General features: G+C 47.2%; 1 protein-coding gene across 1 annotated transcript in view; it reads right to left on the bottom strand.

Annotated features, from left to right (window-relative positions):
- Positions 1–1601: 1601 nt before the first annotated feature.
- LOC137545148 (cystatin-A-like) overlaps positions 1602–26578 on the bottom strand; it is a 38597-nt gene continuing 13620 nt past the window's right edge. The window contains exon 3 of the mRNA XM_068266259.1: positions 1602–1966. Within this exon, the coding sequence (XP_068122360.1) occupies positions 1835–1966 (132 nt within the window). The 3' untranslated portion in view covers positions 1602–1834. The remainder of the gene's footprint in view (positions 1967–26578) is intronic.

Genomic DNA, 26578 nt, shown 5'->3' with positions numbered 1-26578 from the left:
AAAATTGGGAAAATAGGAAAACATGCCAGGGATCTTCATACAGCCATATTGCGGCTGTATAGCGATCCCTGGCCAAAGCGCTGCAGCTGCGTATAGACCCCCTGGAAACCCCGTCAGGAAATTTATTGCGCTTTCGTTTGATGCATGTAAAATTACAATACCGTTAGGTTTGCTACTACAAGTGACATTTACCGCATTTAAAAGTATACTTTTTTTCCTTCGAAACTTTAAAATCGATTTTCTCAAAAACTATAACGTCTTTTTGAAAAATTGTTTTTTCTTCTTATTCCTAATGATCTCCTTAACATACCCTGCAAATTTAGGCTTTCTAGCATTTAAGGTGGATTTGCTATTAACCATTAAAGTCGGCAGGTTTTTAAATGTGTTTTTTTTTCCTTTGAAACTTTAAAATCGATTTTCTCAAAAACTATAAGGCCGATTTTGAAATTTTTTTTTCCTCTTGTAGCCACTGGGGGCCCCTACAAGCTCTGGGGCCCTGGGGCAGCTGCCTCCTTTGCCTTAATGGTAGCGCCGGCCCTGCGTATAAGACTAGTTCTCTTCTTTCACATGTTTTCATGGGTTTGGAATGTGCTACTAGGGATGATTTGTCTGTCTTGTAGATAAGGATGGCGCTGTGTGAATCTCACCAGTCAAACTAGCCTTACATTAAACAAGCTACTGATGAAATATGTACCTCTAATAATAATTAACGACTGACTGATCTCTTCCACTTAAATATTAATATGTACTCATGTATTCGTTTATGCTGTATTCTGTATTCCAATAGTTAACTTAGAGATTTTGTGAGATCCAATCAGGTTATTGGTAGGAGGTAGGATTGTAATGTGTAATTCAGTGCATGTCTCCTGTACAGTAAATAAACTTATACTATACTTCTACAAGACTGATCTGTGATATTTCACAACAGTAGTGACACCAAAATTGCTACATATGTTAAAGAATATGGGGTACAAGTAAAAAAAAAAAAAAAATTTCCAAAAAGAACTTATAGTTTTTGAGAAAAATTATTTAAAAAATGTAAAGAAAAAATGGTTTTGAAACAAAAAAAAAAGGATGTTTAAAAACCCTTTTTCTTTGCATATTTAAAATCGATTTTCTCAAAAACTACAAGGTCTTTTTGAAAAAAAATGTTTTACTTGTCCTCAGTATTCTCCTTACTATATGTAGCAATTTTGGCAGAAATAGCATGTATGGGGGCTTTGCTATTGACTGCTAAAGTCAGCACAAAACTTCACGAAATTGCGTGGAAATGACGCAACATTATGAAATATTACAATTACATACGAAGTTAATTACCATGCATAATTGCAAATTTCGATGCAAAATTTCGGCAAACCACTGATTGTCACTACTGACTGACCCACTTGCCCAATTCCAGAGAAGCCGCGTGTTCCCCCTGTACTTCCATACACTTCACCTTGATGTCATGCTCACTTAGGATTGCCACCTATAGATGTTGTGCCTTTCTTCAGTCATGGCTTTTATGTGATCTTGCAAGGGAAATGGTGACTGCTAACTTGTGGGCTATGCACTGCTCTGTGCGATATATACACCTTGGAAAGTTGAGATATAAACACAAAGAAGCTCAAAGAGGTTTTATTGTTGAGTAGTCAACAGGGAAAAGAACATGTGCAGAAGACAAGTTTTCCTTTGATGGGTACAGCACATTGTAGTGAATTATGGGGTGTGGCACCCCCAGCACATTGTAGTGAATTATGGGGTGTGGCACCCCCAGCACAGTAAGGAATGGAGTTTAGCAGGTACATCAGGAATAGGACAGGCCAATGATTCAGGATAGAACTTGCTGATGTCACTATTTGAGAGGCTCAAGCCTATCCTCCTTAGTCTTGTCCAGCTTGAAGGACTCGAGAGATGGTGGCTTATTCGCATTGGGCAGCGGCTGGTGCACCTGGACGAACGCATACTTATTGTCTCCGTACTGGACCTGTAAGCAAAAAGCAATGTATGAATAGAGAGAATCTGCACTGGGACATTAGAGCTCAACCACTTGGCAACCGCCCACAGCCGATGGGCGGCGGCAAGGGTTAGGCCCAAAACGACCACAATACGCCCGGTGGCGGGTGTGGTTATGCGGCAATCGCGTCATGCGTGACGCGATCAGCCGCTGGGAACAGGCTCCGACCCCCCCTTGCGCAGTAACCCGCCGGCCGTTCGGAAGCGCCGGTGGGTTACTAACTGCCCAATCGCCACATACAAAGTGTATAATACGCTTTGTAATGTATACAAAGCATATGATACAGGCTGCCTCCTGCCCTGGGGGTCCCAGTGATCGAGGGACCACCAGGGCAGGCTGCAACCCTCCCTGTCTGCACCCAAGCACACTGATCTGCCCCCCCCTTCCCTCTGATCCCCCACAGCACCCCTCAGACCCCTGTTTACACCCAATCACCCCCCTAATCACCCATCAATCACTCCCTGTCACTATCTGTCAGCACTATTTTTTTTGATTAGGTCCTAAACAGCCCCCTGGGGGCTCCTGATCACCCCCCCCCCCACACACACACACACACACACACACACACACACACACACATTCTCAGATCCTCCCCACCCACCCCCCGTGTACTGTATACAACTATCCTCCCATGTAATCACCCGTCAATCACCCCCTGTCATTGCCTCCCATCAGATCAGACCCTAACCTGCCTCTTACGGGCATCTGATCACCCGCCCGCACCCTCAGATCGCCCGCAGACCCACCCTCAGATCACATCCAAAGTGCATTGTTTACATCTGTTCTGCCATCTTATCACCCACTGATCACCCATCAATCACCCCCTGTCACCACCTGTCACTGCTACCAATCAGATCAGACCCCTATCTGCCCCTAGGGCACCCAATCACCAGCCCAAACCCTCAGATCCCCTCAGACCCCCTGACGATCACCTCCCTAGTGCATTGATTGCATCTATTTTCCCCTCTAATCACCTCCTGAGACACCCATCAATCACCACCTGTCACCCCCCTAGCACTCCTATCCATCAGATCAGGCCCTAATCTGCCCCCTGCAGGCTTCTGATCACCCAGCCAAACACTCACCCACCCCACCGCAGTGACAGAATTTTTTTTTCTGATCACTGCTGGTCTATACGACTTAATTGTGGCTGAGACCAACCGTTATGCCACACAATACGCAACCGCCAATCCAAGAAGCTACCATGCCCAGCCTTTTCAGTGGAAACCACTCCAAGTTTCCGAACGTAACATTTTTTGCGGCCTTCTCCTTAACATGGGTCTAGTCAAAGAGAATGTATTGCGGTCTTATTGGTCTACGCACCCAATACATCACATGCCCATGTTCTCTGCTGCTATGTCCAGGTCACGATTTGAGAACATCCTGCGCTTACTGCACTTCAGTGCCAATACATCCTGTCATCTAAGAGGCCACCCTGCTTATGACCGGTTCCACAAAATTCGCCCCCTCATAGACCACCTGTCATCAAAATTTGCAGATGCTTATACCCTTGAACAGTCATTTTGAGGCATTTGGTTTCCAGACTACTCACGGTTTTGGGCCCCTAAAATGCCAGGGCAGTATAGGAACCCCACAAGTGACCCCATTTTAGAAAACAGACACCCCAAGGTATTCCGTTAGGTGTATGATGAGTTCATAGAAGATTTTATTTTTTGTCAAAAGTTAGCGGAAATTGATTTTTATTGTTTTTTTCACAAAGTGTCATTTTCCACTAACTTGTGACAAAAAATAAAATCTTCTATGAACTCACCATACACCTAACGCAATACCTTGGGGTGTCTTCTTTATAAAATGGGGTCACTTGTGGGGTTCCTATACTGCCCTGGCATTTTAGGGGCCCTAAACCGTGAGGAGTAGTCTAGAAACCAAATGCCTCAAAATGACCTGTGAAATCCTAAAGGTACTCATTGGACTTTGGGCCCCTTAGCGCAGTTAGGCTGCAAAAAAGTGCCACACATGTGGTAGTTCGTGGCAGATTTCATTTTTTTTTGTCACAAGTTAGCAGAAATGGAAACTTTTTTTTTTTGGTCTCAAAGTGTCATTTTCCGCTAACTTGTGACAAAAAATAAAATCTTCTATGAACTCACCATGCCTCTCAGTGAATACTTTGGGATGTCTTCTTTCCAAAATGGGGTCATTTGGGGGGTATTTATACTATCCTGTAATTTTAGCACCTCATGAAACATGACAGGTGCTCAGAAAAGTCAGAGATGCTTTAAAGAGACTCCGTAACAAAAATTGCATCCTGTTTTTTATCATCCTACAAGTTCCAAAAGCTATTCTAATGTGTTCTGGCTTACTGCAGCACTTTCTGCTATCACAGTCTCTGTAATAAATCAATGTATCTTTCCCTTGTCAGACTTGTCAGCCTGTGTCTGGAAGGCTGCCAAGTTCTTCAGTGTTGTGGTTCTGCTATGAACTCCCCCTTCCAGGCCCCTCTATGCACACTGCCTGTGTGTTATTTAGATTAGAGCAGCTTCTCTCTTCTCTCTTATCTTTTACAAGCTGGATAAATCGTCCTCTGAGCTGGCTGGGCTTTCACATACTGAGGAGTTACAGACAAGGGCAAAGCTGTTTGCAGGAGAAAAAAGAGCAGCCTGAAACTTCAGTGCATGAGAACTGCAGGGAGAAAGAAACACACAAATGATCTCTTGAGAGTCAAAAGGAAGGGTGTATACAGCCTGCTTGTGTATGGATGTATTTTCTATGTGTGGACATACTGTACATCAACCTACTTCCTGTTTTGGTGGCCATTTTGTTTGTTTATAAACAAACTTTTTAAAACTGTTTTTAACCACTTTTAATGCAGCGAGGAGCGGCGAAATTGTGACAGAGGGTAATAGGAGATGTCCCCTAACGCACTGGTATGTTTACTTTTGTGTGATTTTAACAATACAGATTCTCTTTAAAATGGGAAAATTCACTTTTGGCACCATAGTTTGTAAACGCTATAACTTTTACCCAAACCAATAAATATACATTGAATGTTTTTTTTTTTAATCAAAGACATGTAGCACAATAAATTTGGACAAAAATGTATACAGAAATGTTACTTTATTTGACAAATTTTATCACAGAAAGTTAAAAAAAAACACATTTTTTTTGACAAAATTCATGTCTTTTTTGATGAATATAATAAAAACTAAAAATCGCAGCAGCAATCAAATAGCACCAAAAGAAAGCTGTATTAGGAACAAGAAAAGGAGGTAAAATTCATTTTAGGTGGTAGGTTAGGTGGTAGGTTGTATGAGCGAGCAATAAACCGTTAAAGCTGCAGTGGTCTGAATGGAAAAAAAGGCTCTGGTCCTTAAGGGGCGAAAAGACTGTGGTCCTTAAAAGGTTAAAGCATGTTTGGGGCAAATAAAAAAAATAGAATCAGATTTACTTAAATGGGGCTTTCTCCAGAGACCAGGCTCTAAAAGCCTTTGTGTATCTCACTGCAGCCCCGCTCTCAGGCAGTCTCCCAGGGTCCACTCCATAGCAGCCGCTGACCCGGCAGGGTCGTCTGCTCCTGCACATGTGTGAGCGCCGCTCGTGCTCCTGTAGCTGGGAGCAATCTGCGCAGGCCACGGGAGTGCAACCTTGTGCTCGTGCATACGTTGAAGCCACCAACCTAGCCTGGTCTATGGCCGCTACGGAGGAGAAGCTGGGAGACAACGCTGATATGAAGTCAGGGGGACATTATCAAGAGCGTCTGAGACAAAATATTGGTAGGTTTTTAGAAATCCATGCATGACTGTCTTGTTAGAATAGAGATTCATATATCTGCTGCCACCTAAATTCTTGTATCTGCTGCCACCTACAGTAACATAGAAGTACTGCATTGTAGCTGCATGTTAATATTGTATTGTGTCTCAATAAAGTTGTTGTTCCACCTCCACCATGACGCTGATCAGACAAGGCTGACCAATTAGTGCAGTTTCCTTCTTAAACTGTTCTTCAATAGGATGAGTTAGGAGGGTTTCTCAGACATTGCTGTGTCTGAGGGAAATTGCTGTTGCTGAGGTAACCAATACATCTGCTGTATTGCATCCAGGGCCGGATTTCTACTTTTTACCGCCCAAGGCCCACTGTCACCAGCCGCCCCCTGACCAAGAGTATCTTAACCACTGTTCCAGTGCTGGGACCCTCTGCACATATTCACTGGAGCTTGGGGCCCTCTTCTTCCTCAAGGCTGCACTTCCCTCTGTGTACAAGCCCCATTATATTGGTCAGACTTGAGTATGATCTGTACATGCCCAGAAGCACAAAGCCACTTGCTTCGTGCTACTGGGCATGTACCTGCACATACACAGTACGGTTGCGCTTGTAAACGCGGATCAGAATCAATTTATTTTCGGCAAGTAAATTTGCACCTACAAGGAATTTGTCTTGGCAGTTGCTTAACAAACACAAACAAAAACCATACAAGGGCAGACAGTGTGTATATTACAAGTCAAGGACATTATGCAAGTATAGTGGCAGTAAGCAATGTGCGAATTGTTCATTTACAGTTCTGTGCTGATTACTTTCAAGTCCTAGCAGCTCTAACGTGATTCAGCATTATGGCCCAGTGCACACCGAGCGGTTTTTGGAGCGATCCGCTGGCCGCATCCGCTTGTAAAAACGCTTGGCTAATGTATTGCAATGGGATGGTGCACACCGGCGGTTTGAAGTTTTTGCCCAGCCGCAAACGCGCCTCCTGCTGCACGTTTGCTGTTTGCAGAAGCGTTTCGTCCTCACTGTAAAGTATAGGAAAAACGCAAACCGCTCTGAAAAACGCTACTTCAGAGCGGTTTGCCAGGCGTTTTTGTAACAGAAGCTGTTCAGTAACATCTTTTACTGTAACAATATGTGTAATCTGCTACACCAAAACGCACCCAAAACCGCTAGGTATGTTTAGAAAACCTCTCTAAACATACCTAGAATCGCTCTGAAATCAGCTCCCAAAACCGCTAGCGTATTGCGGATCTGCTAGCGGTTTTGGTGTGCACTGGGCCTAAGTATGTCTACTGCTTGAGGAAAAAAGCTGTTCGGCCCAGTGCACACCGAGCGGATTCGCTGGCTGCATCTGCCTGAAAATCCGCTTGGTTAATGTAATTGAATGGGCTGGTGCACACCGGCGGTTTGAGGTTTTTAGCAAACCGCAAACGTGCCTCCTGCTGCACGTTTGCGGTTTGCAAAAAACCTCAAACCGCGGGTGTGCACCAGCCCATTCAAATACAATAGCCACGCTGATTAACAGGCGGATGCGGCCAGCGGATTGCATCCAAATCCGCTCGGTGTACACTGCGCCTTTTTCTCGTACTCCGAACCCAAAACCGCTAGCGGTTTGTGGATCTACTAGCGGTTTTGGTGTGCACTGGGCCTTCCTGTGCCTGGAAGTTTTGGTAGCGTAATGGTTAAGGGCTCTGCCTCTAACACAGGAGACCAAGGTTTGAATCTCAGCTCTGCCTGTTCAGTAATCCAGCACCTATTCAGTAAGGAGTTATGTGGGCGAGACTCCCTAACACTGCTACTGCCTACTGAGTGCGCTCTAGTGGCTGCCTCGCAAGCGCTTTGAGTCTGACAGGAGAAAAGCGCTATACAAAAAAAGGAATTATTATTATTACACACTCCGTATAGGAAATCTAATGACCTTCCCTCCCATGGACTATGGGGAACTGGAAGAAGCCCCAGGTAAGAAAAATGCATAGTTTTAAACACAGCTCAGGCGTACTTTAAAGAGAACCAGAGATTACATATAGTGCTGTATTTTTACTTACCAGGGCTTCCTCCGGCCTCATAAGCATGGCTGTGTCCCTTGCCATCCTCCTACGATGTCCCGTTCAGCCGTGGTGAGCAGCGGTAAGCGGCTCAGTGACGTCAGCTGCAGACTTTCTGCGCATGCACGGACCTTCTGCGCCAGAGCCGGGACAATGTCCTTCAGCACCCAAGGCTGAGACACCAAAGTGCGCCCCTCCATCCCTCCACCCCAGCTGTCACTCACTGATTGCTCTTGGACTAAGAGGCACCCCAGGGCCCCCAACACCTTAATCTCTAGTTATCTGGCTTGTAGTCACTTCCATGTATCTCCTTTTCTTATTTCTTTCTGCTTCAAACACAATTAGGAATGACAGCTGAATGAATTGTGCGCCCCCTCCTACACTGCGCCCTGAGGCTGGAGCCTCTCCAGCCTATGCCTCGGCCCGGCCCGGTTCTGCGCAAGCGCAGAAGGCTCCGGCTTACGTCAGTCAGATTGAGTCCGACTGAGACGCCGAGACGGGAATTAACTGCGGCAGAACGGCGGCATTGAGTAGGATGGCGAGGGACACAGCCATGCTTATGGGGTGGAGGAAGCCCTGGGTAATTAAAAATACAGCACTATATGTGATCTCTGGTTCTCTTTAAAGAATAAAAAAAAAACACCACCACACAATTCCAGAAAATTCCAAAAAAACTAAGCAAAAACAAAACAGGAGTTACACATACTTGGGGCTTCTTCCCCCAGCAGGGGTGGGATACTGCTTCTGGCTCCTCAGTTCCTTTAGACTCCTCTCTGTTTGCTATAGCCACACTTAAAAAGTTGCAACTGACATGCAATCTCCTCTATTATGCTTCCAAGTGGCAAGACAACCGTGGTCCGGAGCATTCTGCACATGGGTAGTTTCGAAATAATCCAAATCGCACAAACCCAGAACCTCACTGGCTGTCCCTGCTGTGCACAGTCACTGGGGAGCATGGTTGAGGAGGTGCTGTGTACATAGAGCTACATACACACGGGGGACAATTGTCCCCCATTGCATGGCGACAAGAGACCAGGGAGCAACAGCTCCCTGGCAGCGACAGCCATCCACACGTCTCGCCCGAAAGGCAGAGACACGGCAGAAGCTGTCTGTAAATGGAGCATCCCTGGCCGGATGCTCCATTCACTCGCGTAGGTCTCCTGTCGCTAGTCCGCCTACAGACGCGAACTAGCGACAGTTGCGGCGACAGCTCTAAGTAGTGACCTGTCGCCGCAACACACACATGCCACGTGGTTGCGGCGACAGCTGTAGCCCGTGTGTCAGAGCCTTAGGACATGCATGTACCACAGATGACTGTTGCAGCTTCTTAAGAGGGGTGACAGCTATATGACAGAGAGGAGTCCTAAAGAACTGAGGTGCAAGAAGGGGGGGGGGGGGCTAGCAGAAACCCTAGAAATGTCCTGTTTGTGCTGTTTTTAGCTTTACATCTTGTTTAAAACACATACAGTACTTCATCTTCATTACCTTACATTGTTCTGGGTCCCCTCCTCCACACTGAATCACAACGTGCTTTCTCACTCTCGGTGTCACACCAGGACCCGGCAGCTGTACAATTCCTTTGTTATATCTGATCCTGCTTCATCTCTAGTTCAGTCATGTGGAAAACGGGAGGAAATGAGCCCCCTTACAACTTCGTGTCTGCTGACACTTGCATGCTTCAAATTGCCCGGGGACAGTGTGTGCACACAAGCAAGGGGGAGGAAGCGGGGGCGGGGCAGCCTCACCATTTGACTTCTATAGAGAATGACAGCGGGCAGGACTGCAGTGATGCAGCCGCTGCTCCTGTCACACACAAAATAGTAAAGCTGTCCCTGTCTGTAACTGCTGCTGCTGCTGCACACAGAGACATGTTACTGTGTGCAGAGCAAAGCAGGGGGCGGCTGCAGACAAACAAGGCACTCGTAATACTTTACTATGGGGAATAGTGTCGGTGGCTGTGGACCCTGGTTGGCAGGTTGACTGTTTAGTTTTTCAACCCGCCCCTTCCTTGGCTCCGCCCTAGGCACGTGCCTCCCAGGCCTTCCCACAAATCCGGCCCTGATTGCATCAATGCACAGCACTGAAAGGGTTAAGCAAAGAACAGCTTCACAGGATTCGAGTTTGCAGTGCAGGGCTGTGGGCGGCCATTTTCCCGTAGCCCTGCTCTCAGCACGGGGTAATGCAGGCAGGAAGTCACGTGACGTCGGGAAGGAAGAGAGGATTGTGAACTGACTCAGCGTCTCTTAGACGCCTGAAGTCAGTTCACGCCAGGGGGTACTTTGGGGGTGCTTGGACAATTCTAGGGGGTGCTTGAGCACCCCCTTGCACCCCCCTGGCACCGACCCTGAAATGTAGACACTTGTAATTAGAAGGGAGGAGGGATAGTACACCTTACATAGATTTGTTTTTAGATAAGTTTAGGGAGGAGCAGGATAATTGTGTGATTTAAGGGGCAGTATGGCAGTAATAGTATTTAAAATTAAAAAATCCTTTTTGCACTAGCCCTTTGATAGTAATGGTAATTTGTACTTTAGATTCTTTTATACATGTTTGTTCAATGTGTCCTCCCTTTACTTGTCCACAAGATGGCAACAGTGAGTTTTTTCCAAGTTCTGGGAACCCCTGTGTGCATTCTGTGTACAATTTTTATTTTATTTTTAGCCTCGGGAAAGCATAAAACCTTTTGTCCTATGGGAAGCGTGGTTTTCGAACTAAGGACTTAAATAGCCAATTTTGTATTATACAAAATATGCATCCTTGCACGCAAAAATTACGCCTTACATGTCATGCTTACATTTGGAAGCGTTATCGCATAGTGTGCACGATGACGTGACTGGTTGAGCGCCACCTACTATTGGCCATTGGTGCGATGAAGCACCTCAACCAGGAAGTCCTTAGTACGGCGGCAAAGTGAGCGGCAAGACATGATGCTAATCAATTGGAGGAAATCCAAAGTATACAGCGGTTTGCAAAAGTATTCGGCCCCCTTGAAGTTTTCCACATTTTGTCATATTACTGCCACAAACAGGAATCAATTTTATTGGAATTCCACCTGATAGACCAGTGGTTCCCAACCTTTTTGGAGTCGTGACACATCAAACCAAACGTTCAGATCTCCGTGACACGTAGACTAAATGCATGTAATGAGAGACAGCGTTTCCCCACTAAATGCACATAATAAGAGACAGCTTTTCACCAGTAAATGCACATAATAAAATACCTCTTTTCACCAGTAAATGCACATAATAAGAGACAGCTTTACACCAGTAAATGCACATAATAAGAGACAGCTTTTCACCAGTAAATGCACATAATGACAAACAGCCAGTTGTCCCCAGTATATGTAGCCAGGGATATATGTACCCAGTATATGTAGCCAGGGATATATGTGCCCAGTATATGTAGCCAGGGGTATATGTGCCCAGTATATGTAGCCAGGGGTATATGTGCCCAGGATATGTAGCCAGGGGTATATGTCCCCAGTATATGTAGCCAGGGGTATATGTCCCCAGTATATGTAGCCAGGGGTATATGTCCCCAGTATATGTAGCCAGGGGTATATGTCCCCAGTATATGTAGCCAGGGGTATATGTCCCCAGTATATGTAGCCAGGGGTATATGTCCCCAGTATATGTAGCCAGGGGTATATGTCCCCAGTATATGTAGCCAGGGGTATATGTCCCCAATATATGTAGCCAGGGGTATATGTCCCCAGTATATGTAGCCAGGGGTATATGTGCCCAGTATATGTAGCCAGGAGTATATGTGCCCAGTATATGTAGGCAGGGGTATATGTCCCCAGTATATGTAGGCAGGGGTATATGTCCCCAGTATATGTAATCAGGAGTATATGTCCCCAGTATATGTAGGCAGGGGTATATGTCCCCAGTATATGTAGGCAGGTGTATATGTCCCCAGTATATGTAGGCAGGTGTATATGTCCCCGGTATATGTCCCCAGTATATGTAGCCAGAGGTATATGTCCCCAGTATATGTAGCCAGGGATATATGTCCCCAGTATATGTAGCCAGGGGTATATGTGCCCAGTATATGTAGGCAGGGGTATATGTCCCCAGAATATGTAGGCAGGTGTATATGTTCCCAGTATATGTAGGCAGGTGTATATGTCCCCGGTATATGTCCCCAGTATATGTAGCCAGAGGTATATGTCCCCAGTATATGTAGCCAGGGATATATGTCCCCAGTATATGTAGCCAGGGGTATATGTGCCCAGTATATGTAGGCAGGGGTATATGTCCCCAGAATATGTAGGCAGGTGTATATGTCCCCAGTATATGTAGGCAGGTGTATATGTCCCCGGTATATGTCCCCAGTATATGTAGCCAGAGGTATATGTCCCCAGTATATGTAGGCAGGTGTATATGTCCCCGGTATATGTCCCCAGTATATGTAGCCAGAGGTATATGTCCCCAGTATATGTAGGCAGGTGTATATGTCCACAGTATATGTAGGCAGGTGTAAATGTCCCCGGTATATGTAGTCAGGGGTATATGTCCCCGGTATATGTAGTCAGGGGTATATGTCCCCAGTATATGTAGGCAGGTGTATATGTCCCCGGTATATGTAGTCAGGGGTATATGTCCCCGGTATATGTAGTCAGGGGTATATGTCCCCAGTATATGTAGGCAGGTGTATATGTCCCCGGTATATGTGGTCAGGGGTATATGTCCCCAGTATATGTAGCCAGGGATATATGTGCCCAGTATATGTAGCCAGGTGTAACACCCCCCCCCCCCCCCCAGGAGGAGAGAGCGAGGGAAGGAGAGCGGCACCTCAGGGTGCTCTCGCTCTCTCCTCCGGAACGAAGTGCGGTGGCTGGCAGAGGGGCGGAACTTACCTTCCGTGTCTCTGTCCCGTCTGGTCTCGTCTCGTCGCCAGCGCGGGATGATTTGCCACTACTCTGGCCTGATCCAGACCAGAGCAGCGGCTGCAGAACCAGAAGTTCCGGCCGGCGCATGGAGCGACACGGAAGGTAAGTCCCGCCCACTGCCAAGCGCCGCCACAGTTAGTATCGGAGGGGAGAGCGAGGGAGGCAGAGCACCCTAAGGTGAGAGAAGGGGGGGAGATGGCCCCCTTCTCCGCCGCTGCCCACAGCTCTTCTCCCTCCACTGCGCTGCTCCCCTCCGAGAGAGCCGCGACACATACCCAAAGCTGCCGCGACACATGTATGTGTCGCGGCACATGGGTTGGGAAACACTGTGATAGACCAATACAAAGTGGTGTACACGTGAGAAGTGGAACGAAAATCATACATCATTCCAAACATTTTACAAAGAAATAACTGCAAAGTGGGGTGTGCATAATTATTCAGCCCTGATTGCAGTCAGTTGCCCATAGACATTGCCGGATGAGTGCTAATGACTAAATAGAGTGCACCTGTGTGTAATCTAATGTCAGTACAAATACAGCAGCTCTGTGACGGCCTCATATGACAATGACAAAATGCAGAAAACTTTAAGGGGGGCGAATACTTTTGCAAACCACTGTAAATATGCCTGTTTATGGCCACATCCATTGCCACAAAGCCTCTGAAGACACGACTATGCAAAACAACTGTTAGGCGGGCCCACGCTGCCCCACAGCCTGATCATCTAACCTGGTATGTCTACATTTTTTTATGGATCTTTTGTACTGAATTATCAGCATTATGCAAACTATGGAATAAAGCGGTTTTAACCACTGGAGCAGTGCTGGACAGCCCTCTTTTTCCTTGGACAGCTCAGGATGCGAAGCCCCACACTGCCAGGGGTTCCGCATTCTGGCTATCCCAGCTTGCATGGAGACAGAAGTTTAAGAGGCTCGGGAGGGGGGACCACAAGTCATTTTTTTTTAATTTCCCACACTCTGAGCATAATTTTAAAAAAAATTACATTTATAGTCATGTTAATACATTATCTGTCATTTTAGCACAGTGACTTTGCTTTAGGCTGCTATCTTTCCCTCTAACATTAAAAAAAGATTTTCTCAAAAACTAAAAGCTCTGTTTGAAAATAAAAATGTTTTCCTCTTATTCCCGCTGTCCTCCCCCACATATCACACAAAGTTGGTGTTTCTAGCACATAAGGGGGCTTTGCTATTAACAGCAAAAGTCGGCAGCCGGGGAAACATTTCCCACACTCAGAATGAGAACTTTAAAAGTGATTTTCTCAAAAACTATAAGGTCTTTTTAATATTTTTTTTTCCTCTTTTACCCACTGTCCTCCCCCACATACCCCGCACATTTGGTGTTTCTAGCAAAAAAAGGAAAGGTTTATGGTCCATTAAAAAAAAAAATAGAAATGCCGCAAAAGTCTGGGGACTTCTGGGGTCCAGAGCCTTCACCCTACATAGGTATGGCCTCAATTCACCAGAGGAGAGTTAGTAAGAGATAAAAAGTCTGTATTTTATCTCATGCGGTATTTTAACACTTTGTTTGCAATTGACCACTGTGAGAGGATAGAGAGAGGAGTGTTCGGTAGCAGGCGATAATGATGCGATAATAGCCCGATATGGATGTGAAAACCGAGCGATAAACGGTCGATAGTTGTGCGGTGTTAATGATTTGCATGCGATACTTTGCCTCTCTGGATGCAGGAAGTAAAGGATTGTGGGTAGGAGGAGGAGTTTATTACCAGCATGTGACCGCAGAGGGTTTCCCTCCCTGTTTTTTGACCCTCTCCTTCCATTACAAATCCCTCCCTCTGTTCTGCATATTGAGCATACTAAGCACTATTAAGCATTTCCAATATTACGTGGATGGGTGAAACGGAGGAGGTATTTTTGATACATTTTCACACTCACTCCCGATGAAAAATTTATCCAAATTCCTCCTTCGTTTCCCCCATCCACTTAATATTGGAAATGCTTAATATTGCATAATATGCTTAATAGTGTAACTGGGCTGCTCTCTGGTGCCTGAAATATGTACAGTATAAGCTGTTACTGTGTGCTGCTAGTAAACTAGCTGCAGTGTGTGCTGCTCTCTGGTGCCTGAAATATGTACAGTATAAGCTGTTACTGTGTGCTGCTAGTAAACTAGCTGCAGGGTGTGCTGCTCTCTGGTGCCTGAAATATGTACAGTATAGGCTGTTACTGTGTGCTGCTAGTAAACTAGCTGCAGTGTGTGCTGCTCTCTGGTGCCTGAAATATGTACAGTATAAGCTGTTACTGTGTGCTGCTAGTAAACTAGATGCAGCGTGAGCTGCTCTCTGGTGCCTGAAATATGTACAGTATAGGCTGTTACTGTGTGCTGCTAGTAAACTAGCTGCAGAGTGAGCTACTCTCTGGTGCCTGACATATGTACAGTATAAGCTGTTACTGTGTGCTGCTAGTAAACTAGCTGCAGTGTGTGCTGCTCTCTGGTGCCTGAAATATGTACAGTATAAGCTGTTACTGTGTGCTGCTAGTAAACTAGCTGCAGAGTGAGCTGCTCTCTGGTGCCTGAAATATGTACAGTATAAGCTGTTACTGTGTGCTGCTAGTAAACTAGCTGCAGAGTGAGCTGCTCTCTGGTGCCTGAAATATGTACAGTATAGGCTGTTACTGTGTGCTGCTAGTAAACTAGCTGCAGTGTGTGCTGCTCTCTGGTGCCTGGAATATGTACAGTATAAGCTGTTACTGTGTGCTGCTAGTAAACTAGCTGCAGGGTGTGCTGCTCTCTGGTGCCTGAAATATGTACAGTATAAGCTGTTACTGTGTGCTGCTAGTAAACTAGCTGCAGTGTGTGCTGCTCTCTGGTGCCTGAAATATGTACAGTATAAGCTGTTACTGTGTGCTGCTAGTAAACTAGCTGCAGAGTGAGCTTCTCTCTGGTGCCTGAAATATGTACAGTATAAGCTGTTACTGTGTGCTGCTAGTAAACTAGCTGCAGGGTGTGCTGCTCTCTGGTGCCTGAAATATGTACAGTATAAGCTGTTACTGTGTGCTGCTAGTAAACTAGCTGCAGAGTGAGCTGCTCTCTGGTGCCTGAAATATGTACAGTATAGGCTGTTACTGTGTGCTGCTAGTAAACTAGCTGCAGTGTGTGCTGCTCTCTGGTGCCTGAAATATGCACAGTATAAGCTGTTACTGTGTGCTGCTAGTAAACTAGCTGCAGAGTGAGCTGCTCTCTGGTGCTTGAAATATGTACAGTATAAGCTGTTACTGTGTGCTGCTAGTAAACTAGCTGCAGAGTGAGCTGCTCTCTGGTGCCTGAAATATGTACAGTGTAAGCTGTTACTGTGTGCTGCTAGTAAACTAGCTGCAGAGTGAGCTGCTCTCTGGTGCCTGAAATATGTACAGTATAGGCTGTTACTGTGTGCTGCTAGTAAACTAGCTGCAGGGTGTGCTGCTCTCTGGTGCCTGAAATATGTACAGTATAAGCTGTTACTGTGTGCTGCTAGTAAACTAGCTGCAGAGTGAGCTGCTCTCTGGTGCCTGAAATATGTACAGTATAGGCTGTTACTGTGTGCTGCTAGTAAACTAGCTGCAGGGTGTGCTGCTCTCTGGTGCCTGAAATATGTACAGTATAAGCTGTTACTGTGTGCTGCTAGTAAACTAGCTGCAGAGTGAGCTGCTCTCTGGTGCCTGAAATATGTACAGTATAGGCTGTTACTGTGTGCTGCTAGTAAACTAGCTGCAGAGTGAGCTACTCTCTGGTGCCTGACATATGTACAGTATAAGCTGTTACTGTGTGCTGCTAGTAAACTAGCTGCAGTGTGTGCTGCTCTCTGGTGCCTGAAATATGTACAGTATAAGCTGTTACTGTGTGCTGCTAGTAAACTAGCTTTAGAGTGAGCTGCTCTCTGGTGCCTGAAATATGTACAGTATAGGCTGTTACTGTGTGCTGCTAGTAAACTAGCTGCAGTGTGTGCTGCTCTCTGGTGCCTGAAATATGTACAGTATAAGCTGTTACTGTGTGCTGCTAGTAAACTAGCTGCAGTGTGTGCTGCTCTCTGGTGCCTGAAATATGTACAGTATAAGCTGTTACTGTGTGCTGCTAGTAAACTAGCTGCAGAGTGAGCTTCTCTCTGGTGCCTGACATATGTACAGTATAAGCTGTTACTGTGTGCTGCTAGTAAACTAGCTGCAGAGTGAGCTGCTCTCTGGTGCCTGAAATATGTACAGTATAGGCTGTTACTGTGTGCTGCTAGTAAACTAGCTGCAGTGTGTGCTGCTCTCTGGTGCCTGAAATATGCACAGTATAAGCTGTTACTGTGTGCTGCTAGTAAACTAGCTGCAGAGTGAGCTGCTCTCTGGTGCTTGAAATATGTACAGTATAAGCTGTTACTGTGTGCTGCTAGTAAACTAGCTGCAGAGTGAGCTGCTCTCTGGTGCCTGAAATATGTACAGTATAGGCTGTTACTGTGTGCTGCTAGTAAACTAGCTGCAGGGTGTGCTGCTCTCTGGTGCCTGAAATATGTACAGTATAAGCTGTTACTGTGTGCTGCTAGTAAACTAGCTGCAGAGTGAGCTGCTCTCTGGTGCCTGAAATATGTACAGTATAGGCTGTTACTGTGTGCTTCTAGTAAACTAGCTGCAGAGTGAGCTACTCTCTGGTGCCTGACATATGTACAGTATAAGCTGTTACTGTGTGCTGCTAGTAAACTAGTTGCAGTGTGTGCTGCTCTCTGGTGCCTGAAATATGTACAGTATAAGCTGTTACTGTGTGCTGCTAGTAAACTAGCTGCAGTGTGTGCTGCTCTCTGGTGCCTGAAATATGTACAGTATAAGCTGTTACTGTGTGCTGCTAGTAAACTAGCTGCAGTGTGTGCTGCTCTCTGGTGCCTGAAATATGTACAGTATAAGCTGTTACTGTGTGCTGCTAGTAAACTAGCTGCAGAGTGAGCTTCTCTCTGGTGCCTGACATATGTACAGTATAAGCTGTTACTGTGTGCTGCTAGTAAACTAGCTGCAGAGTGAGCTGCTCTCTGGTGCCTGAAATATGTACAGTATACATACCTCCCAACATTTCAATGTCCCAAAACGGGACAATTAGGCCACACCCCTGGCCACGCCCCCAACCCCCTAGTCACGCCCACCCCAGGGGAAAAAAAGTTTTTTTTTTTTTAAATAATTTTGTTATTAAATTACTCCCAAATGGGAGGGTGCCGGGGTGGTGGTGGTGAGGAGGAGGAGGGGGGTGGCCAGGCAGAGAGAGGGGGGAAAAAAAGCCGATCGAGGCACCAGCCCGCCCGGTATGCGGCATGTATGGCCGCCGCCGCCATCATTATCCTTCTCCCTCCCTCCTACTATGTCCCCCAGTGTCCCCGGCTTCCCCCCGCACAGTAATATGGGCAGCAGAGCGGGCAGTGAGTCTTACCACTGCCTCTTCGCTGCGTACCGGGATCTCCTCTGATCTTCTCGCTTCCTGTGACGTCACAGGAAGCGAGAAGATCAGAGGAGATCCCGGTACGCAGCGGAGAGGCAGTGGTAAGACTCACTGCCCGCTCTGCTGCCCATATTACTGTGCGGGGGGAAGCCGGGGACACTGGGGGACACATTAGGAAGGAGGGAGGGAGAAATAAATAGCGGCGGCAATCCATCCCGCATGCAGATCCCCGGGGCTGGTGCCTCGATCAATTTTTTTCCTTCTCTCTGCCCAGCGGCCGGGACAGAAGGGGGGCAGCGCGGGATGGCGGGAGGGGCCCCCCAAATCGGTACAGTCCCGATCAAATCGGGACTGTTGGGGACTATGCAGTATAGGCTGTTACTGTGTGCTGCTAGTAAACTAGCTGCAGTGTGTGCTGCTCTCTGGTGCCTGAAATATGCACAGTATAAGCTGTTACTGTGTGCTGCTAGTAAACTAGCTGCAGAGTGAGCTGCTCTCTGGTGCTTGAAATATGTACAGTATAAGCTGTTACTGTGTGCTGCTAGTAAACTAGCTGCAGAGTGAGCTGCTCTCTGGTGCCTGAAATATGTACAGTATAGGCGGTTACTGTGTGCTGCTAGTAAACTAGCTGCAGGGTGTGCTGCTCTCTGGTGCCTGAAATATGTACAGTATAGGCTGTTACTGTGTGCTGCTAGTAAACTAGCTGCAGGGTGTGCTGCTCTCTGGTGCCTGAAATATGTACAGTATAAGCTGTTACTGTGTGCTGCTAGTAAACTAGCTGCAGAGTGAGCTGCTCTCTGGTGCCTGAAATATGTACAGTATAGGCTGTTACTGTGTGCTGCTAGTAAACTAGCTGCAGAGTGAGCTACTCTCTGGTGCCTGACATATGTACAGTATAAGCTGTTACTGTGTGCTGCTAGTAAACTAGCTGCAGTGTGTGCTGCTCTCTGGTGCCTGAAATATGTACAGTATAAGCTGTTACTGTGTGCTGCTAGTAAACTAGCTTTAGAGTGAGCTGCTCTCTGGTGCCTGAAATATGTACAGTATAGGCTGTTACTGTGTGCTGCTAGTAAACTAGCTGCAGTGTGTGCTGCTCTCTGGTGCCTGAAATATGTACAGTATAAGCTGTTACTGTGTGCTGCTAGTAAACTAGCTGCAGTGTGTGCTGCTCTCTGGTGCCTGAAATATGTACAGTATAAGCTGTTACTGTGTGCTGCTAGTAAACTAGCTGCAGAGTGAGCTTCTCTCTGGTGCCTGACATATGTACAGTATAAGCTGTTACTGTGTGCTGCTAGTAAACTAGCTGCAGAGTGAGCTGCTCTCTGGTGCCTGAAATATGTACAGTATAGGCTGTTACTGTGTGCTGCTAGTAAACTAGCTGCAGTGTGTGCTGCTCTCTGGTGCCTGAAATATGCACAGTATAAGCTGTTACTGTGTGCTGCTAGTAAACTAGCTGCAGAGTGAGCTGCTCTCTGGTGCTTGAAATATGTACAGTATAAGCTGTTACTGTGTGCTGCTAGTAAACTAGCTGCAGAGTGAGCTGCTCTCTGGTGCCTGAAATATGTACAGTATAGGCTGTTACTGTGTGCTGCTAGTAAACTAGCTGCAGGGTGTGCTGCTCTCTGGTGCCTGAAATATGTACAGTATAAGCTGTTACTGTGTGCTGCTAGTAAACTAGCTGCAGAGTGAGCTGCTCTCTGGTGCCTGAAATATGTACAGTATAGGCTGTTACTGTGTGCTTCTAGTAAACTAGCTGCAGAGTGAGCTACTCTCTGGTGCCTGACATATGTACAGTATAAGCTGTTACTGTGTGCTGCTAGTAAACTAGTTGCAGTGTGTGCTGCTCTCTGGTGCCTGAAATATGTACAGTATAAGCTGTTACTGTGTGCTGCTAGTAAACTAGCTGCAGTGTGTGCTGCTCTCTGGTGCCTGAAATATGTACAGTATAAGCTGTTACTGTGTGCTGCTAGTAAACTAGCTGCAGTGTGTGCTGCTCTCTGGTGCCTGAAATATGTACAGTATAAGCTGTTACTGTGTGCTGCTAGTAAACTAGCTGCAGAGTGAGCTTCTCTCTGGTGCCTGACATATGTACAGTATAAGCTGTTACTGTGTGCTGCTAGTAAACTAGCTGCAGAGTGAGCTGCTCTCTGGTGCCTGAAATATGTACAGTATACATACCTCCCAACATTTCAATGTCCCAAAACGGGACAATTAGGCCACACCCCTGGCCACGCCCCCAACCCCCTAGTCACGCCCACCCCAGGGGAAAAAAAAGTTTTTTTTTTTTAAAATAATTTTGTTATTAAATTACTCCCAAATGGGAGGGTGCCGGGGTGGTGGTGGTGAGGAGGAGGAGGGGGGTGGCCAGGCAGAGAGAGGGGGGAAAAAAAGCCGATCGAGGCACCAGCCCGCCCGGTATGCGGCATGTATGGCCGCCGCCGCCATCATTATCCTTCTCCCTCCCTCCTAATATGTCCCCCAGTGTCCCCGGCTTCCCCCCGCACAGTAATATGGGCAGCAGAGCGGGCAGTGAGTCTTACCACTGCCTCTCCGCTGCGTACCGGGATCTCCTCTGATCTTCTCGCTTCCTGTGACGTCACAGGAAGCGAGAAGATCAGAGGAGATCCCGGTACGCAGCGGAGAGGCAGTGGTAAGACTCACTGCCCGCTCTGCTGCCCATATTACTGTGCGGGGGGAAGCCGGGGACACTGGGGGACACATTAGGAAGGAGGGAGGGAGAAATAAATAGCGGCGGCAATCCATCCCGCATGCAGATCCCCGGGGCTGGTGCCTCGATCAATTTTTTTCCTTCTCTCTGCCCAGCGGCCGGGACAGAAGGGGGGCAGCGCGGGATGGCGGGAGGGGCCCCCCAAATCGGTACAGTCCCGATCAAATCGGGACTGTTGGGGACTATGCAGTATAGGCTGTTACTGTGTGCTGCTAGTAAACTAGCTGCAGTGTGTGCTGCTCTCTGGTGCCTGAAATATGCACAGTATAAGCTGTTACTGTGTGCTGCTAGTAAACTAGCTGCAGAGTGAGCTGCTCTCTGGTGCTTGAAATATGTACAGTATAAGCTGTTACTGTGTGCTGCTAGTAAACTAGCTGCAGAGTGAGCTGCTCTCTGGTGCCTGAAATATGTACAGTATAGGCGGTTACTGTGTGCTGCTAGTAAACTAGCTGCAGGGTGTGCTGCTCTCTGGTGCCTGAAATATGTACAGTATAGGCTGTTACTGTGTGCTGCTAGTAAACTAGCTGCAGGGTGTGCTGCTCTCTGGTGCCTGAAATATGTACAGTATAAGCTGTTACTGTGTGCTGCTAGTAAACTAGCTGCAGAGTGAGCTGCTCTCTGGTGCCTGAAATATGTACAGTATAGGCTGTTACTGTGTGCTGCTAGTAAACTAGCTGCAGAGTGAGCTACTCTCTGGTGCCTGACATATGTACAGTATAAGCTGTTACTGTGTGCTGCTAGTAAACTAGCTGCAGTGTGTGCTGCTCTCTGGTGCCTGAAATATGTACAGTATAAGCTGTTACTGTGTGCTGCTAGTAAACTAGCTGCAGAGTGAGCTGCTCTCTGGTGCCTGAAATATGTACAGTATAGGCTGTTACTGTGTGCTGCTAGTAAACTAGCTGCAGTGTGTGCTGCTCTCTGGTGCCTGAAATATGTACAGTATAAGCTGTTACTGTGTGCTGCTAGTAAACTAGCTGCAGTGTGTGCTGCTCTCTGGTGCCTGAAATATGTACAGTATAAGCTGTTACTGTGTGCTGCTAGTAAACTAGCTGCAGAGTGAGCTTCTCTCTGGTGCCTGACATATGTACAGTATAAGCTGTTACTGTGTGCTGCTAGTAAACTAGCTGCAGAGTGAGCTGCTCTCTGGTGCCTGAAATATGTACAGTATAGGCTGTTACTGTGTGCTGCTAGTAAACTAGCTACAGTGTGTGCTGCTCTCTGGTGCCTGAAATATGTACAGTATAAGCAGTGGCGTAGCTAAAGAGCTGTGGGCCCCGATGCAAGTTTTACAATGGGGCCCCCCAAGCACTCTATACATAGCAATTGATACGGTGCACCAAAACCTGCCAATGGCAACTACAGAGTCAGAGGTGCAAGGAAGGGATGGGAAACAGTTTGTTAATGATTACCACTATTCAAAGTATCTATAGAAGTGATTATTATGAGCACAGGACCAATAGAGAGCTAATACTGTAGTTGAGGGAGGGCCCTTTGGGGGCCCCTCTGGCCCAAGGGCCCCGATGCGGTCGCTACCGCTGCACCCCCTATTGCTACGCCCCTGAGTATAAGCTGTTACTGTGTGCTGCTAGTAAACTAGCTGCAGGGTGTGCTGCTCTCTGGTGCCTGAAATATGTACAGTATAAGCTGTTACTGTGTGCTGCTAGTAAACTAGCTGCAGTGTGTGCTGCTCTCATGGTGCCTGAAATATGTACAGTATAAGCTGTTACTGTGTGCTGCTAGTAAACTAGCTGCAGAGTGAGCTACTCTCTGGTGCCTGAAATATGTACAGTATAAGCTGTTACTGTGTGCTGGTAGTAAACTAGCTGCAGTGTGTGCTGCTCTCTGGTGCCTGAAATATGTACAGTATAGGCTGTTACTGTGTGCTGCTAGTAAACTAGCTGCAGTGTGTGCTGCTCTCTGGTGCCTGAAATATGTACAGTATAGGCTGTTACTGTGTGCTGCTAGTAAACTAGCTGCAGTGTGTGCTGCTCTCTGGTGCCTGAAATATGTACAGTATAAGCTGTTACTGTGTGCTGCTAGTAAACTAGCTGCAGTGTGTGCTGCTCTCTGGTGCCTGAAATATGTACAGTATAAGCTGTTACTGTGTGCTGCTAGTAAACTAGCTGCAGTGTGTGCTGCTCTCTGGTGCCTGAAATATGTACAGTATAGGCTGTTACTGTGTGCTGCTAGTAAACTAGTTGCAGTGTGTGCTGCTCTCTGGTGCCTGAAATATGTACAGTATAAGCTGTTACTGTGTGCTGCTAGTAAACTAGCTGCAGTGTGTGCTGCTCTCTGGTGCCTGAAATATGTACAGTATAGGCTGTTACTGTGTGCTGCTAGTAAACTAGCTGCAGTGTGTGCTGCTCTCTGGTGCCTGAAATATGTACAGTATAAGCTGTTACTGTGTGCTGCTAGTAAACTAGCTGCAGTGTGTGCTGCTCTCTGGTGCCTGAAATATGTACAGTATAGGCTGTTACTGTGTGCTGCTAGTAAACTAGCTGCAGTGTGTGTTGCAGCAGCTGTGCAAAAAACCACACATCGCCAGGTACATTTAGGTGATAAATAGATCTACAATAATGAATGGTCACACACCCTTTTTTCCCTGGTGAATAGCGATTTTGGGAAAAAATAACGAATAACTATCGCCTATTTATCGCACATTTATCGCATGAATTTCTGCTTGCCGGTATTTCACCCTATACTTCTGGAGAATTTCTATTTTGAGATATCACAGGAGATAAATTACCTACCATGCGATAAATAGGTCAGTAACCTCTGTTGAATTGTTTTTATTCAGGTTGTTTAAGATTTACTTAGCAGCCAGGCAACTGGTATTGCTTAAAAGGAAATAAATATGGCAGCCTCCATATACCTCTCTCTTCAGTTGTCCTTCAAGTTTATCCACTATCTCCATTACAGTAGCAGAGGAAGACTTGAATGGCTATTTTGGATACACCGCTGGACACTAGTGTTGGGCGAACAGTGTTCGCCACTGTTCGGGTTCTGCAGAACATCACCCTGTTCGGGTGATGTTCGAGTTCGGCCGAACACCTGACGGTGCTCGGCCAAACCGTTCGGCCATATGGCCGAACTAAGAGCGCATGGCCGAACGTTCCCCGAACGTTCGGCTAGCGCTGTGATTGGCCGAACGGGTCACGTGGTTCGGACCCGAACGCGCTCTGATTGGCCGAACTGTCACGTGGTTCGGGTAAATAAATACCCGAACCACGTCATATCTCCGCCATTTGTCTGTGGGTTTAGCTTTGGGTAGGCAGGCAGGGTAGTTCGCGCTCCAGCCACGCTAGCCAGGGTCCCCCCCAGTCATTGTGTGTCGCTGCTGGGAACAGTAGTACACCGCTCGTTCAGCCACACTATATAGCATTCTGTGTACTGTTCTGTGTCTGCTGGGAACAGTAGTACACCGCTCGTTCAGCCACACTATATAGCATTCTGTGTACTGTTCTGTGTCTGCTGGGAACAGTAGTACACCGCTCGTTCAGCCACACTATATAGCATTCTGTGTACTGTTCTGTGTCTGCTGGGAACAGTGGTACACCGCTCGTTCAGCCACACTATATAGCATTCTGTGTACTGTTCTGTGTCTGCTGGGAACAGTAGTACACCGCTCGTTCAGCCACACTATATAGCATTCTGTGTACTGTTCTGTGTCTGCTGGGAACAGTGGTACACCGCTCGTTCAGCCACACTATATAGCATTCTGTGTACTGTTCTGTGTCTGCTGGGAACAGTGGTACACCGCTCGTTCAGCCACACTATATAGCATTCTGTGTACTGTTCTGTGTCTGCTGGGAACAGTAGTACACCGCTCGTTCAGCCACACTATATAGCAGTCTGTGTACTGTTCTGTGTCTGCTGGGAACAGTGGTACACCGCTCGTTCAGCCACACTATATAGCATTCTGTGTACTGTTCTGTGTCTGCTGGGAACAGTGGTACACCGCTCGTTCAGCCACACTATATAGCATTCTGTGTACTGTTCTGTGTCTGCTGGGAACAGTAGTACACCGCTCGTTCAGCCAGACTATATACCATTGTTTACTGACACTATATAGCAGACTATATAGCATTGTGTGTACACCGCTCAGCCAGACTATATACCATTGTTTACTGACACTCTGTGTACACCGCTCAGCCAGACTATATACCATTGTTTACTGCCACTCTGATTCTGCTGGGAACAGTAGTACACCGCTCGCTCAGCCAGACTATATACCATTGTTTACTGACACTATATAGCAGACTATATAGCATTGTGTGTACACCGCTCAGCCAGACTATATACCATTGTTTACTGACACTCTGTGTACACCGCTCAGCCAGACTATATACCATTGTTTACTGCCACTCTGATTCTGCTGGGAACAGTAGTACACCGCTCACCCGCCACTGTATAGCATTGTGCTCTGTGTCACTGCTGACAATAGTGGTACACCGCTCACCCACCACTGTATAGCATTTCTGTACTGCCACTGTACTGCTGCCAGTCAGCGTGTACTTTAAGTGAAATGAGGAAGAAATCCGGTGAAAGAGGGAGGGGCAAGGGAAGAGGTGTTTCCCCTGACGGTTCACGTACAGGCCACAGGGGAGCACCCAAGAAAACCCACTCAATACTGCCCATGTTGTCCAGGACAACAACCCTCACAGATCCAAAAGAACAGGACCAGATAATTACTTGGATGACCTCTCAAGCGTCCAGCAGTGGGTTAAGCAGCACCAGCACATCACGCACGAGGTCCGAGTCCTCAGCCAGTTAAAGTCTGGGCTTTCTTTGAAGACTGCACTGAGGATGTTACCATGGCGATTTGCAAGGTGTGCAAGACCCGCCTGAGCAGGGGGAAAAGTATTAACAACCTCTCCACCACCAGCATGAGCCGCCACATTCTATCCAAACATCCCACTCTGTGGGCAAACGCGGCAGGACAGGGTACCACCGTACCACCAGCAACACTGCCTCCCTTGGGTTCACCAGACTCACCACCAGACCCGCCTCAGCAGCAGCAGTAGCCCAGCCATTGCGTGGTTCACAACATTCACAAACATCAGACGATGCTGACACTGTCACTTTCCGGACTAGTGCTCTTGAGGTCTCCCAGTGTTCATCAAACACAACAACCAACAGCCCTTCGGTGTGCAGTGCTACGGTTGAGTTGTCTGTCTCTGAGATGTTTGAGCACAAGAGGAAATTGCCAGCAAATGACCCGCGGGCCGTGGCAGTAACAGCCAGCCAGCATAGCCAAGCTTCTGGCCTGCGAAATGCTGCCATATCGAGTGGTGGAGACAAACAGCTTCAAGGGCATGATGTCAGTGGCCATCCCACGTTACGTGGTTCCCAGCCGCTACCACTTTGCGCGCTCTGCAGTGCCTGAGTTGCATGAGCACGTGGTCAGCTAAATAACCCGAAGCTTGAAGAATGCCGTTGCCTGCAAGGTTCACCTCACCACTGACACCTGGACAAGTGCGTTCGGCCAGGGTCGATACATCTCCCTTACCGCGCACTGGGTGAACCTTGTGGAGCCTGGCAGTGATTCCTCACCTGCTACGGCGCGGGTGTTGCCCACGCCGCAAACAGCTGCACCGCCGTCCCTCCCACTGGATAACAACAGCAGCACCTACCTCTCTGACTCCTTCTCCTCCAACGCATCTCAAAGCTGTACCTCATCCGGAAACGCTAACCCAGCACCAGCAGCAGTAGGATCGTGGAAGCAGTGCAGCACAGCTGTTGGCATGCGTCAGCAAGCGTTGCTGAAGCTGATCTGCCTT

Source organism: Hyperolius riggenbachi, chromosome 2 (genome assembly GCF_040937935.1).
Source record: "Hyperolius riggenbachi isolate aHypRig1 chromosome 2, aHypRig1.pri, whole genome shotgun sequence".
Lineage (NCBI taxonomy): Eukaryota > Metazoa > Chordata > Amphibia > Anura > Hyperoliidae > Hyperolius > Hyperolius riggenbachi.
The sequence above is the reverse complement of the archived record's forward strand: the minus strand, read 5'-3'. Positions and strand labels throughout refer to the sequence as shown.